Below are 17,382 nucleotides of genomic sequence, written 5' to 3' on the forward strand. Positions count from 1 at the left end.
GATGTCGATGTGATGAATTTTCACATAATACACAAGCTGCGATTTTTCTAGAAGTGCCTCGGTTCTCCTGCTGCTTGTGGGCGGTGGGCAGGCTGAACGATGGAGGCTCCCCACAGTCACACTCTGCCCTTGTCCAGTGGCCGCTGTGACTCGCTCATCTGCTGGGGGGGCTGTGGTGGGCTGAGAAACTGTTCATTTTGTAGGCGCGCAACCTCAAAAAGGGGCTTCTACTGCCCTTGGAGACTGTTACTTAGCAACCAAATGCAACATTGCAGAAACCAGGTCCTGTCTTTTTCTCTCTCAACTCTACTCCCCCCCCCCCCCCCCCCCCCGGTTCTCTGACTGACTGGTCAAAGGATCACCTCCTTACGGGGTTTTACAATCAGTGATGAGAAACTGGGAACCCTGGGACCCCTTTCCCTTTCTTTCTATAGAGTGCGAGTCAGGTTGAAGCGTGAAGGACGAGCTCACCAAAACCTCTTCTCTTTGCCTTTTCCTCTCCTCTGCATTGAACTTTGTTTGCCTGGATTGTCTCTTTTGTTGCTGCAGGTATGTGGCTTTGAGATCTAAATAATACAGAAAAACCTGCTTTTTGCTCAGAGAGGTTTTAGTTGTTTTCAATGCAGAATGAACTGGCGTCCTTCAGTTTCTCCTTGGCTGAACACAACATGCAGAAAGTCTTGGCTGCCCTCGGCTGGCTGCTACAAAGACTGCATCTTATATCCCTCTGCTGCATAGTGTAATCCTCCACTGCATATGATCCCTCTACTGCTGGTTGTATCCCAGTGGCGGCTGGTGGATTTGTATTTTGGTAGTTTCAGTAAACATCCCAGTAGGATTCGATGGAAAAGATGGGGCTCTTGCGTTTCTCTGAAAACGCAGAAGCATACACTAGGCTTAGCTTTAATACGATGACGTCATGCGTTGAATACACGGCGTTAGCATGTAGCTAACTAGCCAGCTACACATCCCAGGCTAGAAGTCTCTACAGAACCCTTGTCTGATCGTGAGGTTCGGCTGATCTGGGCCCAGTTTTTTCACTTCTAGTTAGTTCGCGCAGATCTTAATTTACAAATATTACCGGGTATATAATCCATGTCTCAACAACACAAATATTGACTATTTGCTAAATGCAACTCACAAAACCATCTGTATATTTCTTATACATTTTTATACATATATATTATTTTGATGAATCAAATGAAAAGCTGATATGACACTTTGCCTTTCGGACTAGGGGGCATCTTATAAATAAAATCTCTTTTTTAGGACTTTTTATGTCTGCTGTATATGAACTCACATGAAAGTATAAATACTCGAACAAGATTGTTGGCTGACTCAAACTCAAACTTAACCCCCCCCCCCCCTCCACGACCCTCCTCCCGATGTGAGGACCACTCCGACCGAGTGAGCGGGGCGAGCAGCTGAGCTCCATCCCCGCTGAGGGGCGCGGCCTCCCCGCTGCCGGTCACTCTCTCCGTCTGCGCCCGGAGGACGCAGCGCTCCATCCAGCCACCGAGGCGGCGGAGATGGCGGACCCCGCAGCGGAGACCACCATCAAGGTGGTGTGCCGGTTCAGGCCGCTGAACAGCTCGGAGGTGGCCCGGGGAGACAAGTACATCCCCAAGTTCCAGGGGGAGGACTGCGTGCTGATCGCGGTGAGTGCGCCTCTTCGCACCGTGTTACCCTCGCAGTGGGTTCGTTGTAAGTCGGGTCGATGCAAGTTGGACGTAAAATAAAGAGCTTTTAAAACCGGTTTAAGTTTCCACTTCGAAAAGCACAGTAACGCCGCATCCATTATGCACGACCCATTACGGTAAGAACTCAAAATTTCAAAAAGGTCTCATAAATTAACAGATTTGAAAATACTTTTATTCTTAAAATTCACTTTCTCAATATTCTCTGATGTGATCTGGTATCAATCCCAGGTGAAATATGTCTGTTTTTGTTTCTATGAAGTTTCCGAACTCAATCATTGGAGTCATACTGGTCTGTGTATTATTTATTACTCTTGGTGTAACAATTGGAATTTCATTTTTCCTTGAAATGTAGTTTGAATGTGGTCATTATTATTAGTTTATTAATCTTCACCAAAGGCCTGATCAAAGGCAAATGTTGAATAAATGAGTGGAGAAACGTGACAAAGGAAGATTGGACGAGTTGGATGCTTTTATGAACATGAAAAGATGTGAATCATTCCTCATGGTCTACTGGATCCATTTAAAGGGAAGGTTACTTCAGCCTTCTTTTGGTGATCATCATATTGCTGTGAAAAAAATGAATTCCCCTGTTTATGACTACTGAAATTAGAAAACACCGATGAATGAGCGCTTTGTTCCTTGACATTGACTCCCAGTAATAGCACAACCGCTAACCCTCTCAGGTCATGTGGAAAGTCCTATTTAACCACCAAGTATCAGCTTTAACAGAACGTACTGTACATATTTAAGCAAACAATAGTTTTATCGTGTTTTACTTGCAATACAATTTATTTAGTAGGGATGGCAGTGTTGGAAGATTTGCAAACAGAAACCTTTCCTGTGTGATTACATAATCCAGAAAAAGAAACAAGCACATATCCTCTTATTGCTTATTATTGAAGAAAAGTGTGTTAAAATAAGCGTCTCCAGTTTTGTTTCCTTGGTGAAACAAATTAATATAAATTACATCGTATTGTTGGTCATACCAGACAAAGGCATCAGCAGTGAAAGCTCAGAGTGTATCACATTGAATTATGCTGCATTTTAATTGCTCCTTAATCCTCATCTGTAAAAACAAGAAAGTCCCATTTATTCCCTCAAAAGTGCTAAATAAGCAACCTGCAGGGCGTTACCCATGTTTCAAACAGTTTTCAAAGCACATTTAAAAATTCAAAGTACATCCCTCGGCAAACAAACAAGGACTTAAAGGATGTGTCACAACGGGGGGGGGGGGGGGGGGGGCCGTGGGCATGGAGGGAGGACTCAGACACGGAGTATTCAAAAGAAAAGGACTTTAATAGTCAAAAATCAAAACTCAAAATCACTCAGACAAAAAAAGGGCAAGACGGGGGAGGAAACAATAAAGACACAAACAGGGACCTGGACTTGAAAACCAACAATGGGGAACTTGACGTGACACATAACGGGGTACTCAGACATTGACATGTAATGACACACAGGGCTTAAATGCACAAGGGGGGTGCAGGTGATTGAACACAGGTGGAAACAATCATTGACACGGCAGACAATCACAGGGGGAAGACAGGACAAGGCAGGAAGTGAAGTTACCCAGGAACACAAGAGACATGAGACTACAAAATAAAACAGGAAGCAGACCCAAACCGTGACAGTATGTTCACCGTTCACAGGGGAAACCGTACCACTTTGACCGCGTGTTCCAGTCCGACACTACTCAGGTGCAATTCTACAACGCCGTGGCTCAGAAGATTGTCAGAGGTAAGACGGACAGAAGATGTAGATGTTGTCCAGGTGTCTGGGGATATGATTCATTTTCTTTGTCTTGGCGTGTGCAGATGTTTTGGGGGGCTACAATGGGACCATATTTGCCTACGGACAGACGGCTTCTGGGAAAACACACACAATGGAGGTAATATTTTCCAATGTCCAAATGTGTGATACTGGGATAACAGGAGAGCCCTGATTTAGATCCGATCAGAGAAGAACCGATAGACGATTATTGATAGATTGTTTGAGTTTTCATGGAGTGCAGGAGCTGCATCTATGATGTTGTCCAGACCCGTCTGCCTCAGTCCTCACTCAACGTTTGCTAAAGGACAAGGGCAGACAGTACAATGTTTGACAATGAGGAGGATGGCGCCAAGCAGGCCAGCAAACAGATAAAGGAATCTGATGACAGCATCACCAACCTTAGTTGGGTATGTGGTGAGAGACGAGCTTGCACAGGAGCTCAAAAGAACCCCAAAGCTCCAGCTGGTCTCAAAGAACAGTATGAAAGCAAACTGAGGCCCGGCAGCAGCAGCAGCAGCTGGAGCAGCTGGAGCCGGGCTGGGTGAAGGTGCTGCAGGCTTCGGCCAGTCGGAGGCGGGTCAACCGGGTCAACCTGGAGGAACTCCGCTCCAAGCTGCTCAGCCAGCATGAGCACATTGAGAGTGTCTGAGCTTGAGGACAGCTGTGCTGAGAAGAAGAGAGATATGGTTCAAGTTCAAAGTGAGAGAAACCCAACGGCAAAAAAAAGCTCCTACAAACAAAGCCAAGAAGCTCCTGCAAAACCAGGGGCAGACGGGTCTTAAATACATCTGGAAGACTCCATGGACACATCAACGTGGTTGATAGTAAATACCTGTTAAGCACAATTTTTTGTGGCTTTGTAATGAATATGATGTCATTTGAATATTCGAAGATGGGAGCGGTCGTAGGGAGGGCCCTGGAAGTGGAGGGGAAGGAAATGGGGAAGGGTCAGGGTTGGTTCTATCGTGGCCTCTGGTTACCCTTAACGTAAGTACAAGGAGATGGAGACTAAAAAGCCTTGTTTTCTATGTGTCTCCTGAAGGGCAAACTCCACGACTCCGACATGATGGGAATCATTCCCAGAATTGTTGACGACATCTTCAACTACATCTACTCCATGGATGAGAACCTAGAGTTCCACATCAAAGTGAGTGAACTCCCCAATCCCGGATTCTCCAAAACCTCAACATGTCCACATCATGATAATAATGTTAACTCACTGGAAACTTTTTTTTTCACAGGTTTCATATTTTGAAATCTATTTGGACAAAATCAAAGACTTGTTAGATGGTAGGTGTCGAGTCTCTGTCTAGACTTCGTATCTTCATCATTCTGACTCAGACCTGATGCCTGCTTTCCTTCTCCTTCGCAGTGTCCAAGGTCAATCTCTCTGTGCATGAAGACAAAAACAGGGTGCCCTATGTCAAGGTGGGACACATTTTGAGAAATGTTACTTTGGGTACAACATTAGATTTTCTTTGTGTCATTCTCAAGTGGAAGTTTTATTAAAATATTTGGGCAGATGAGGAGATAAACAAGGAAAATAAGTTCTCCCTTGCTAGCTTTTCCTCTGACACTATTAGCACGTCTTGTTCAGCTCATAGTTGCCTGTCTGTGAAGACCCTTTGCAGAACACAACAGCCCCTTGTGATTGCATTTGTCTCCAGGGGTGTACCGAGCGCTTCGTGAGCAGTCCTGAGGAGGTCATGGACGCCATCGACGAGGGCAAAAGCAGCCGACACGTGGCTGTCACAAGTGAGTTCAGGCGCCGAGCGGCCTCGGGCCCGCTGCCTCTCACGGGTTCAACCTCAGCGGGTCTCCTGACTGCTGGGACACTCCCTCGGCCAAGACACCCTCTGTGTGTGGAGTCAGCGCTCCATCGGGTGCCACAGAGAGGGTTTATTCCCCTGGAAGCTCGGCTTTGACTCTACCTAAGCTGAGCTTTATTGTTGTCTTTGGTCCGCCAAGATCTTTGATTTTACACCTCATCAGATGCTTAAGTGTAGCAGTCCCATGGTGGGCAACTAAAGAACAGGACTTGACATCTCTAATTTTACCCTTTTATAGAGAAAGTTGGACTAAATGTGCACATGACTAAATGTAAATTTAAATTAAAGTGCCTTTCATTATGTTAGTTATTGGAAGTTTTTATGATTATGACATTTTGAAATCATTTAAATATTAATTTTTATTACATTTTCACCATCATTGATTATATTTATCTTAATAAGTATTATGCACAATATTGCTTTATTATTTTAGTTGACATTTCGTCCACATTTTGACTTGTATTTATTGTTATCCAATATGAAACTGGTGTTATTATCACTTATTATTCACTTGCTTGATGTGTGGCACAAGTTTGTTGTCATCTAAAGTGAATGTGCGTAGGCAAGCCTGTACAAGCCCAAGAGTCAGAGAAAGCTAAGATAAGAACTATACCCTTCTGCCTCTTTACTGCTGATCTTCACTTCACGTCTGGATCTTGAGTATTATTGAAGCTTTGTAGCATACTGTATGTAATAAGTAGGAACCATAATCTTAAGAGCACCAAGAGTCATCTGCAGGTTCTTCGTCTAAAGGAGCCTGTAGCCTACATCGTAGTGCACCTGAAGCCAATGTGGTTCAGCCTTGATTTTGTATTCCACATCCAGATGTTGTCATTGTTATAATAATATCATGTTAATACAAATGACAAACAATATTAGTTAATAAGTGTTAGTTGGTCATAAATAATACTAAAAAGATAGCTTATTGTATTCTATTTCTAATTGCTAATTGTATTACCGTGTGTGTGTGTGTGTGTGTGTGTGTGTGTGTGTGTGTCAGACATGAACGAGCACAGCTCCAGGAGTCACAGCATCTTCCTCATCAACATCAAGCAGGAAAACTCTCAGACAGGACAGAAACTCACCGGCAAGCTGTACCTCGTCGACTTGGCCGGGAGTGAGAAAGTGTGTTTCCACCCCCCCCTGCCTCCCACTTTTTGAAAGCTGTTTTATAACCTTTTTTACTGACACCATAATTACTTATTTTAAAAGCTGCAATGTTAGCAAGCTGCATTTTGCCTCTTCTACTAGGTTCATACAGTCAACATTTACTACCATCTCTTATTAAAACCTGAACCAAAAAACCAAAAACTATTTTCTATTTCCTATTTCTACCACTTCGGTCACTTTATATCCTGTAAACAAACTTTATCCAAATGCACGCACACTCTGTGCCTCAGCCGGGCTAGCTGGTTAGCATGCTCACTTTAGTGATGTTTTAGACGTAACTTCCTCACTTTAACCTCTGCAGCATCTGTTGATGGTGACGTTAGATCATCTAACGTTTCATACTGAAATCCTTGCTATATATGAGTGGAAGGCTGCAGAATATAAAGCCTGGAGCTCCATTGTGCTGGTCAATTAGTGGGAGGAGCACAGCCCAGACAGACCATGACAGGACAGACTTTTCCTGCAGCTTTCATTGACTGCTTTGTTTAATGCAACTTCATTAACTGCCGCTTGCCTTCAACAGGGGAACATAGTAGTTGGTCCATCAGTTAGTTAATAAGAGAAGGAGAGCACTAGGCCCTACACTTCCCCACCCTCTGTGAAATGATGGGGAGGCGTGATCATGTAATCCCATGTTGGTGTGTTCCACAGGTGGGTAAGACAGGAGCAGAGGGGACGGTGCTGGATGAGGCTAAGATGATCAACAAGTCCCTGTCTTCGCTGGGAAATGTCATCTCTGCCCTGGCGGAGGGCTCGGTGAGGGGGGGGGATGTTTGCTCTCCTGTGACTGTCACCATGTTTAACTAGGAACCCCCAGCGGAAGCTTGACGTGAACATGAGTGCACTGTGCATGTAGTATGCAATTTATTGTGACTTATTTCTTCCCTTATAACATCTACCTTGAACTTTGACCCTCTTTCTCATATATCTGCCCTGCAAAGGATTGTGGGCCAATATAACCAGAGAAGCAGGCAGGCTTGCATACTGCTTAAAAATAACATCCTGTTATTTTATTTTTGATTGTATTGCGATTTTTTTTATTTCTCCATGTGACGGGAAAAAGGCAAGCACTGGGAGCCATATCGATCATGTATGTACGTTTATTTGGGTCAAAACACATCTACAGTGGCCTATTTGTAGACTCCAGATTGTTCTTCACTACGCATTCAAAATAGACCCAAATTGTTATTAACTGGAATCATTTAGTAGATTTGAGTTGATGATCTGGGAGCAGACATGACTACTAGTTGGTGCTGTTCAGGAGGCTGGAGAATTTCGTGTTAAGAGAAGGTTAGAGAAAAAAGAAGATCAGGGTTCTGGCTTGTGAGGTTCAGTTCATTTGCCCACCAGCTTCTTGTGTACATATATATACTGTATATATATATATATACATATATATATATACATATATATATATAAATGTTGAAAAATAATACAATTTCATATCTTTAAAAACCATGACATCATGCCACGCCGTGTATTGTGTGTCCTCTGTCAGGGCTATGTGCCGTACAGGGACAGTAAGATGACCAGGATCCTGCAGGACTCCCTGGGAGGGAACTGTCGGACTACCATGGTCATCTGCTGCTCGCCGTCTGCCTTCAATGACGCTGAGACCAGGTCCACCCTGATGTTTGGACAGAGGTACACACACACTCTACATTATCATTTCCCTGGAACCCTCACTACTTATTTATATCTGCTGTACCTGTATTTTTCACAGCCAGTTAAATGTCCTTCCACTGCAGCGATGACAATTTTACATTTTGAGGATGGATTTTGTGATATTTATTTTGATTCTTCCCTGAAGTTATTGAACACAAAGACGACCTTACTCACCACAGCAGGCCTGTTTGTGTGGGAAGCCAGTGAGAGATCATGCTCTTGTTGTTCTTTTTAAGAATCACTTTCAGACTCATTTTTCCGACTGTGATGCTGCACCCCATCCTCTTTTACCAGGGCAAAGACCATCAAGAACACTGTGACCCTGAACGTGGAGCTGACTGCGGAGCAGTGGAAGAAGAAGTGGGAGAAAGAGAACGAGAAGAACAAGACCCTGAAAAACACCGTCACCTGGCTGGAGGCCGAGCTGAACCGCTGGAGGAGTGGTGAGGACGCCCTCAGACCCTCTCACCTTTCTGTCCGCTGCACACGCTGCATTGGAACATGAAATAGTGTTGAACGAAATCTGATCAATCATGATGTTTCAAAAATGTTTGTTTGAGATGGAAAGCAGCCTAAAAACATACTGGATGTGAGAACTTGTATTAGTTCCAAAGAGAGCTGAGACACACATTGGTCCTATTTTGGACTTGAAAGGGACAAGCTTTGAGAAAGAGTCCTTTATTTCCACATCAGCAACACATGAGTACATGGATCTAAAGACTAGACTAGAGAAGTGTGTGTGTGTGTGTGTGTGTGTGGAGGGAGGCTGGGGGGCATCACAGTCCCCAGCAGAGACTGGTGCTTATGTCCATACTTTTCTGCCCCCCCCCCCCCCCCCCCCCGCTTGCAGGAGAGAGCGTCCCAGTGGAGGATCAGTTTGATAAAGAAAAGGCCAAAGCAGAGGTCCAGGCCCTGGACAGCGTGCTCAACAATGACAAGACGGCCCCTGGACCGGCCCTCAGCCCCCTCCCCGGGGTCACACTCACCGAGGCAGACACCAAGCAGTACGGCGCTGAAATGGCCAAGCTCTACAAAGAATTGGATGACAAGGTGAGGAAGGAAGGCGTGACAGGGGCGTGGCGGGGGCGTGACGGTGTACACACACACACACACACACAGACACACACTAATGCCAATCACATAGAGGATGCAAGTGTGAGTTTTTTCTGAAGCAAACAATACATCAATGTCAGGCGCAACAATTTGTTAATGCATCAACACAACGGAGCTCCTGAAATCAAAGATGTGATGGAACCAAGCCAACATGTGCCATTAAAGAATCAGCTCCAACAATATCACTTAAAATAACATGAAAACAAACATATTAACATGCATTTGTATTTGTATATTAATTTGCTGCACATGACACACAGCCATCCGCTGTTTAGCCCCTGCAGTGATAAATGATGATGATGACGATAATGATGATTATTTTATTTATTTATAAGGGACCATGGACAGTTCAAACCAATCCATGCAGATGTAACGGTTTACTAAGACACGTAACTGCACATCCCTTTAGACACGAAATGCTGATACTGTTTAATAATAACGGTTTCAATCATTTGACTGCATGTGTTTATAATGATATTACATAAATGAGTTCATGCGTGTCACGCACTGGATCAAACCCAGCCGCACATGGTGGACAGACAAGATATGTGAGTACATAAGTTTATTACACAGTAAAACCGTAATAAGGAATAGAATTGAGTAATCTTTTTTAGAACAAAGAAAAACATGAATATAATTGACTTTAAATTGTCAATAGACAGATTTTCTATTCCCCTCCCATAGTTCCAGAGGGATGTCATTGGTGGCCATCGTGTTGCAAAGACAACATGATGCCTTGGGATGTGACTTCCATGTATTCTGGACCTGGGACTTCTTAATTAGTTGAGACCTACTTGTGACAGAAGCAATGACTATGTTCCTCCTTTGCGTGACATTACTTTGGTTAACAAACATTTGTCAGACAAAGAAGATAGGGTTACTCTAAAAATAAATAAATGGCACAAAATCAACTTTACTTAACTTTATGTTGCAATGAAAATATTGATTGACTATGTTGTATGTATTGATAATAAATAATGGTAATCCTTCTAACATGTAGTGTCTCTATTGGTCAGCAGATGGCGTGATTGACTGCTGTTCAGTATTTCTGGTGTTTCTACAGGAAATAAACAAGTAATGTTTTTTTTTTCGTTCCCTCAGGATGATGAGATCAACCAGCAGTCTCAGCTGTTGGAGTCGCTGAAGCAGCAGATGTTGGAGCAGGAGGAGGTGAAAGAACCCCCCCGCCCCCCCCTCCCCTTTCCACCCCTCCAGCTGTTGGTGTTAGCACAACCTCAGTCTGACAGCTGATAGCGGACCTTTAGCGGCCCTGCGGGAGAGGTCAGACTGTAACTCACACGCGCAGCAGGCCACAGTGGAGCCTTTACGGATTTAACATTTTCTTTAGTCAGTGCATAAACGTATTTTGTACTTCTTGACTTGAGCATCACTGTCTTACGTCCGGTCCCTGTCCTCACCCGCAGCTCCTGTCCTCGTCCCGCCAGGACCACGGCACCCTGCAGACAGAACTGAGCCGGCTGCTGTTGGAGAACGAGGCCTCCAAGGAGGAGGTGAAGGAGGTGCTGCAGGCCCTGGAGGAGCTGGCCGTCAACTACGACCAGAAGACTCAGGAAGTGGAGGACAAGGCGCAGGAGTTCGAGGCCCTCAGCGAGGAGCTCAACGAGAAATCGGTACGTCCGAGTGGATCCTTTGGAAATGACACATGACCTGTCACACGTGATGACCTCGTACGGTTTGTATGGTGTTGTCCTCCACCACTAGAGCTCCTTGGCCTCCATTGACTGTGAACTCCAGAAGCTGAAGGAGATGACCAACCACCAGAAGAAGAGGGTGACGGAGATGATGTCATCATTACTCAAAGACCTGGCTGAGATAGGAATCGCCTTGGGGAGCAACGACATAAAGGTGACTGGCTGCGTTGAGGACATTTTAACCCTGGGACCCACCGAGCCGACACGTGAGCAGACTGAAGAACCGGCTCACGTCGGCAGCGCCCGGGTCCAAAGGTGACCGTGTCACACCGAGCCGATTCTCAACAGCCGAATCGGGCCGGTACCAAGCCGACGAGGGTTGACTTCGCACGGCTTGGTGCGTTCCAGGCTTTAGAGACAAAATAATAAAAATCATAGCAGAGGATCAGTGGCCGGTGACAAACTTGAGATGAAGAGAATCTACAACTATTAACAGGCTTTTCATAACAGATGCGTTCATCACACACGTTGTATTCAAGCACCTCCAAAGACGTGGTGTGTTTCTTCTGTTTTTTACAGACCATGAGTGTCATTTTTAAATATAGGAAGCTTCGACAGGCGACGGCGTTGCGAGACAGCGTTTTTCCATCCAACTAGTAAGAGTAAGCGGGATCTCTTTTACAAAAGAAAAGAGAAAAACATTATACCGGAAAAGCTCTTTAGCTTAGCCAGCAGCGACAGCTCTCAAGTTAAATCTAGCGAGAACGTCAGCATGTCTCTCCAAACACTCCGGTGAAGACCTTGTGATATATTTATTGATGTCTGAATATATAGAGAATTTCAACAAGTATATTTGAAGAAGATTAACAACAGTAGCTTTATCTATTCGGTCATTTCTGCCGATGGAACTTTCTGCTTTAATTGTTATTTAGTGTTTTTTGGGTTAATCGTTGATTTAAAAAAAAAGTATTAAATATGAAGATAATATTTTTCATAATGTCACTGTTTTCTGATCTCGCGTCAGCACGAGAGCAGCGGCCTCGTGGACGAGGAGTTCACCGTGGCTCGTCTCTACATCGGCAAGATGAAGTCGGAGGTGAAGGCGGTGGTGAAGCGCAGCAAGCAGCTGGAGAGCTCCCGCTCCGAGAGCACCCAAAAGATGGAGGAGGCCGAGATGGCGCTGGTTGCCCTCCAGCTCAGAGTCTCCCAGGTAACCCGCCCCTGACATCACGGATTTCTCGTCGCCATAGTGACAAAGTTGGCGGTTAATTAGAAAGGCCTGGTTATCAATACAACAGTAGCTTAACTGGGACAGTTTATGCATTTTTCATTTGTTATTTAGCATGAAGCCAAAATCAAGTCCCTGACAGACAGCCTCCAGAATGTGGAGCAGAAGAAAAGACAGCTGGAGGAAACCGTGGACTCTCTGAATGAGGAAATAGTCCGGATCAAAGCCCAAGGTGAGCATCAGCCACTGTTTGGTCTCTGATGGTCGTCCTAGGAGACGTTGGGTTTGTGCTTGCATGTTGAAAGATGCGATGTGTCCCCGGGTGCACAGAGGTGTTTGGTTCAGACATCTGTCTTCCAAGCAAATCGGCTAAATTGACTTTTTAAGCAATTGAATTCCATTTCAGATCTGTTCAAATTATTAATTTGCTATAATATTTTAAATTAATTCCATTTCATTTCAGAAGAAGTCATTGATGAGCTAAATCTAAGAGGCTACTTCTGCTGTTCAGCACAAACTCATGTGAACAATGACATTTACACGCCAAAATCTTCATGGAATCAAAATAAAAATAAAACTCTTTAGCAGATTAAAACTACCCTTTCCCCTGCTCTTCCTGGTTTGGTGGTTTGATTCAATGACGAGGTGTTCACGGAATGATAGTGATACCCCATCAGCTTGTCTGCTTCCAGAGAAAGTCAACACACTGCAGAAGGACAACGAGATCCAGTCTGCCAATGAAATCAAGGTACTGCGTCCCCTGCAGAGTCGTCCCTCACAGGCGCTGTGCGGCCTCGACCCTGTGACCCCTAGCTGTGCGCCGCTTGTGTGTCCTCAGGACGCGGTGGAGAAGCAGATCCAGTCCCACCGAGAGATCCACCAAAAGCAGATCGGCAGCCTGAGGGACGAGCTGGACCACAAGGAGAAGCTCATGACGGAACTGCAGGAGTAAGAGCGACTCTTCCCCTCTTTAAATGTGTGACGCGGCGCTTGGGCACTGATTCCTTTGTCTGACGTGTGTGCGTGTGTGTAGTCTGAACCAGAAGATTGTGCTGGAGCAGGAGAAGCTGAGGGCGGAGCACGAGAAGTTGAAGGCTGCAGACCAGGAGAAGAGCCGCCAGCTACAAGAGCTCACGTAAGCCCTCTGTGTGTAGTTAGTGGCCATAGTTCCCATAATGACACCATGCAGCCTGTTAACAGCCATTTTACATTGTGCAGGGTGCTGCAAGACAGGCGGGAGCAGGCCAGGCTGGACCTGAAGGGACTAGAGGAGACTGTGGTCAGTGTTTGGCATGTCCATTTAAAGGGTGACTTCAACCCAAATTAGATACAGTTAGCAACATCTTTGTGTCTAAAACCCAGATACAGTGCCCAGAGTCTGTGATTTTGATGTTGGGAGTGTCACATAATAGGCATTCGCAATATTATACTACGATGACTAATACAGACACTTGAGCACCAATTCATGAAAGAATAGTCTCAAACATAACTTTGGACTCTAAAAGACAAATTGTGCATAAATTGTTGCAGTAAAGTCCAATTCTTTGTAGGCATTGCATTAAAGCACCTGGGGCCGTGACATCACAGAGCATCTGTAGTCGGATCATGGGTCCCATTACATCTCCTCCATAGGAGATAAAAATGGCCTGATCTCAGAGGGGCAGATTTAACAGTCTGGACCCGGGAAAAGCACAACACACACACTGTATTAAGTCTCTTGGTGTTGTGCGTCTATGTTCTACTATAGTTGTTGTTCTTTTTTTAATAGTCATTGAAGAGTCCCTATCTTTGTGTCTCTTTCAATCTATTTTCTTCTTCTAGTTGTTTTGGACTCTTCGTAGTCATTTTTCATTATTCTTTCCGGTCAATAGTGAGTCTGGTCCTTGTTGGTTTCTTTCTAAACTGGATTTCCTCGCTGTGACACAGGCCCGAGAGCTGCAGACACTCCACAACCTGCGGAGGCTTTTTGTCAAAGACCTGACCATTCGAGTAAAAAAGGTAAAATCTCCTTTTGTCCCCCAGCTGCTCGTCGCTGGGATCTGGTTCTGTGTGTGATTTTCTTGTCTCGTGCATCTAGTGTTATGACATCGACCCGCCATGAGAAAAACACAGCCGTGCGCCGGCTGCACATTTCATTTGAACCATGATTCAATCTGAATGAATCCGAGGGAATACAACAGAAAGCATGCACGATAAGTAGGCCATGTGATTCTTCAAAGGTAGCAGCTGTAAACCAGGGACCCGGGCTTCAGGCGTGGTTCTCGGCCTGGTGAGATGGACAAAGGCAAATCAGGCTGTTCTCCGAGGTTTTACCCCTCGGAAATATCCTTTTTGTCATCTGATTTTGACACAAGTGGGATGTTCTGGATTAAGGGGTGTTTACAATGGGTAACAAGTGGTGTGTGTTGTGCTTCATTAGAATGCTCATATGGACTCGGATGACGTAGAAAGTACCACCATGCAGAAACAGAAGATCTGCTTCCTGGAAAGCAACCTCGAGCAGCTCACTAAAGCTCACAAGCAGGTAAAGTCGCACAATGCTGCACAATGCTGCCTGCCTGCACTCGTTCTTACGTAAAGCCCACATGTCCTCTGTGTCTAGTCCACTTCTTCTCACTCTTCATGCCATCTGTAGCTTTTGCGGGACAACGCCGACCTACGAGGTGAGCTTCCAAAATTAGAGAAGCGTCTGCGGGCCACCGCCGAGCGGGTCAGAGCCCTGGAGGCGGCTCTGAGGGAGGCCAAAGAGAACGCAGCCATTGACCGAAAGCGCTACGAGCAGGAAATGGAGCGCATTAAGGACGCTGTCAAGCCCAAAAACACAGGCCGGAGAGCCTCCATCGGTAGGTAGACGCACACAGACTCATGGATGGAACATGTCTGTATTTTCCACAAGGCGCTGGTTATGAGACGATGCCATTGGGACCAGAAGCAGAGGGACACAGCTGGCATGTCTGTTTTCTTTCAATTAATAAAAAGATCATGAGTGTGATCCATATTATCTCTGCATCCGACCCAGCTAAGCCCATCCGACCAGGCCAGCTGCCAGGAGCCTCACCCATTAACACCAGTGTCAACAGGGTCAACCTCATCCAGAACAACCAGCCTGCGGGCATTAAGGGAGGAGGCAACAGTAGGTGAGATGAGAACACCTGCTCTCCACACTCTCTGCTTATCCAGGTCGATGATAAACAACTTTATTTGTCCTTTTGTATTTTTCCTTGGTTAACACACACACACACAAACACATGCAGGAACATGCATCAATGTGACGAGATGTCAGAATGATGGGTCTCTCCAACACAACACCTTCGGGCATCTCTGCAGTGACCCGGGAGGCAAACTGGCACCTGTCCCACCACCGGTCCACACTCCGTACCGGGTCTGTGTCAGACTTCAGCTACCACCCTGTGGTTCCCAACCCACTGCTGTCCGAGACTTGGAAACATGGACATTGCTTTGTGTTCCTTTCCTTTTGTGGTTTCCCTTACTGAGAACAAAGCACGGTCCACCAGCAACTAGCCAAAGCTCCAGTTTCATTTAACATATTGAACTTTTACCTGGAAACACTGCACCAGCCTTCCAACATCAAAGTGTGTATATACTGTATATAAGTATTTCATGTATATCCGTTCAAGCCTACAGCTCTAAAAATGACCAAACCACAAGTGCCTTGTAATATCTACACATAAGTTGCTCTGATGACAGATTATTACTAAATTATGGGCCTGAAATATTAGACTTGGACCTAAACGTAAAAAGACACTTCTGTCATGGTATGTGAGAGAACATTCTTTTTCTCTATGCTTTTTTCCGGCTTTTCTTTTTTTAGCTTGTGTTTTTTTTGTTCATCCATTCATGCATCCATTGGAGGGAATTCCAGACCCTCTTTCCCCAGAAACACTTTCCAGGTCTTTCCTGCAGGCGAGACAAGATATATATAATCGCCCCGACGCGCTCTGAATCCTCCATTTTTAAGTGCCTTAAAAATCACTAAAAGGAACTGCCGGGAGGAACCGTGATCAAGCGCCTGAACGTCCTTAGCTGGCCCGTTTTGACGCAAAGGAACAGCGGGTTTACCCCGAGCCCCCCCTCAGGTGGGCAGAAGGAAAGTTATTTTGGCCGCTTGAATCTGCCATCTCAGCTAACTTTAGACCCGATGCTCCAGGGTAACGCTCGCATCAGGGCAAACCGCACCACTGCGCCTGTACATCTAATGCACTATGTCACTGTCACTGGTGAACAATACGCTGAGATGCTGGAACTCCCTCAGGTCTCCAAAGAAATCCTGCAAACGAAAAACCCCAAACGGAACAACAAACCTGGTGGATGCCAACACACACAGCGGTAATACGAGGACCGGAGGGTCCCCAGGTACCCCGTATTCCCCAAATACCCTCTGTGAAACGCTCCTGGTCCGGCCCCTTTCCATGTACCTTTACTTTGAGAGACCCATACCCAGAGACATTTTCAGATTTAAACGTGCAAAAAGCGTGTTCAAACACATACTGGTACAAAAGTACGCTTCAGTTTAGGGAGTTAAAAACCAGGAGACACAATATTTATCTGAACATCTCGGTTTTGTACACAAGTAGAGCAAGTGATACGTGCCTGACTTATTTAAACTAAATGGTCTTCTGTCATTGGCTAGTACTTGAAGCTGAGAAGCCTTTAACTTCTCAGCTTCCCAGGCAGGCTTCTGCTCGGGGACAGCGCTCTTGTCTCAGGGCATGAAGAGCATTGGGAGTGGGATACAAATTTAATTTATACCCGATAGCTGAAGGCAAGAGTCCACTAATCACTTGGCTTGGAAAGCATTAATTATGTTTTGTTTTTAATGTGGCTAATGTATCCCGACTGAATTTTTAGTAGGAGAGTGGATGATTGACACTTACCCTCTGAAAGTCTGTCAGCTCTGGAGCTTTGTTATAACTCCTGACAAGTGTAATGTATCCTTGTGACATCCAATGCAACCCTTTGTGTTTTTCATTATGACAATAAAGTCCTTTTAATTGTATTGCACAGAATGTAAGGACAAGGCCTTCAAATAAAAATTGACTGAACTTAATATTTTCTTAATTACACTTAAGTGAAACATTTGAATGAAATTAAAAATGCTCATTATGCTATTCACTTACAATGAACGTACTGAGAAGTTGTTGCTTACTTATATTGAAAAGGTCTCCTATTCTTACGCTGCAATCATACCATTGTTGATGTTAAATGTAGTAAACTGAAGAATTTATTTTTTCAAT

The 17,382-nt window shown here is 45.0% G+C and overlaps 1 protein-coding gene across 2 annotated transcripts; it reads left to right on the plus strand.

Annotated features, from left to right (window-relative positions):
- The first annotated feature begins 361 nt into the window (after positions 1–361).
- Positions 362–17,226, plus strand: LOC119198919 (kinesin-1 heavy chain-like). 2 transcript variants are annotated; one of them, XM_037456527.2, is made up of 26 exons: positions 362–1,658; positions 3,350–3,437; positions 3,515–3,588; positions 4,513–4,617; positions 4,712–4,760; positions 4,843–4,898; positions 5,138–5,225; positions 6,300–6,424; positions 7,121–7,225; positions 7,968–8,113; positions 8,429–8,577; positions 8,985–9,184; positions 10,349–10,417; positions 10,672–10,878; positions 10,970–11,113; positions 11,924–12,109; positions 12,242–12,359; positions 12,805–12,875; positions 12,966–13,075; positions 13,161–13,262; positions 13,346–13,406; positions 14,054–14,125; positions 14,547–14,651; positions 14,763–14,970; positions 15,147–15,264; positions 15,382–17,226. In XM_037456527.2, the coding sequence occupies exons 1-26, from the start codon at positions 1,530–1,532 to the stop codon at positions 15,413–15,415; spliced, it is 2,919 nt and encodes a 972-aa protein (XP_037312424.2). In that variant the 5' UTR covers positions 362–1,529; the 3' UTR covers positions 15,416–17,226. The 2 variants fall into 2 exon arrangements, with proteins under 2 accessions (XP_037312424.2, XP_037312425.2); XM_037456528.2 differs by having other exon boundaries at positions 12,820–12,875.
- Positions 17,227–17,382: the final 156 nt, after the last annotated feature.

Source organism: Pungitius pungitius, chromosome 19 (genome assembly GCF_949316345.1).
Source record: "Pungitius pungitius chromosome 19, fPunPun2.1, whole genome shotgun sequence".
Classification (NCBI taxonomy): Eukaryota; Metazoa; Chordata; class Actinopteri; order Perciformes; family Gasterosteidae; genus Pungitius; species Pungitius pungitius.

What these genes read in the sequence shown, in the direction of transcription:
- LOC119198919 (XM_037456527.2), top strand. Translation starts at nt 1,530, where the DNA reads ATGGCGGACCCCGCAGCGGAGACCACCATCAAGGTGGTGTGCCGGTTC. An exon ending in ACCTAGAGTTCCACATCAAA is followed by an intron (nt 4,618 to 4,711) that starts GTGAGTGAACTC and finishes TTTTTTTCACAG; the next exon opens with GTTTCATATTTTGAAATCTA. An exon ending in ACCCTGATGTTTGGACAGAG is followed by an intron (nt 8,114 to 8,428) that starts GTACACACACAC and finishes CTCTTTTACCAG; the next exon opens with GGCAAAGACCATCAAGAACA.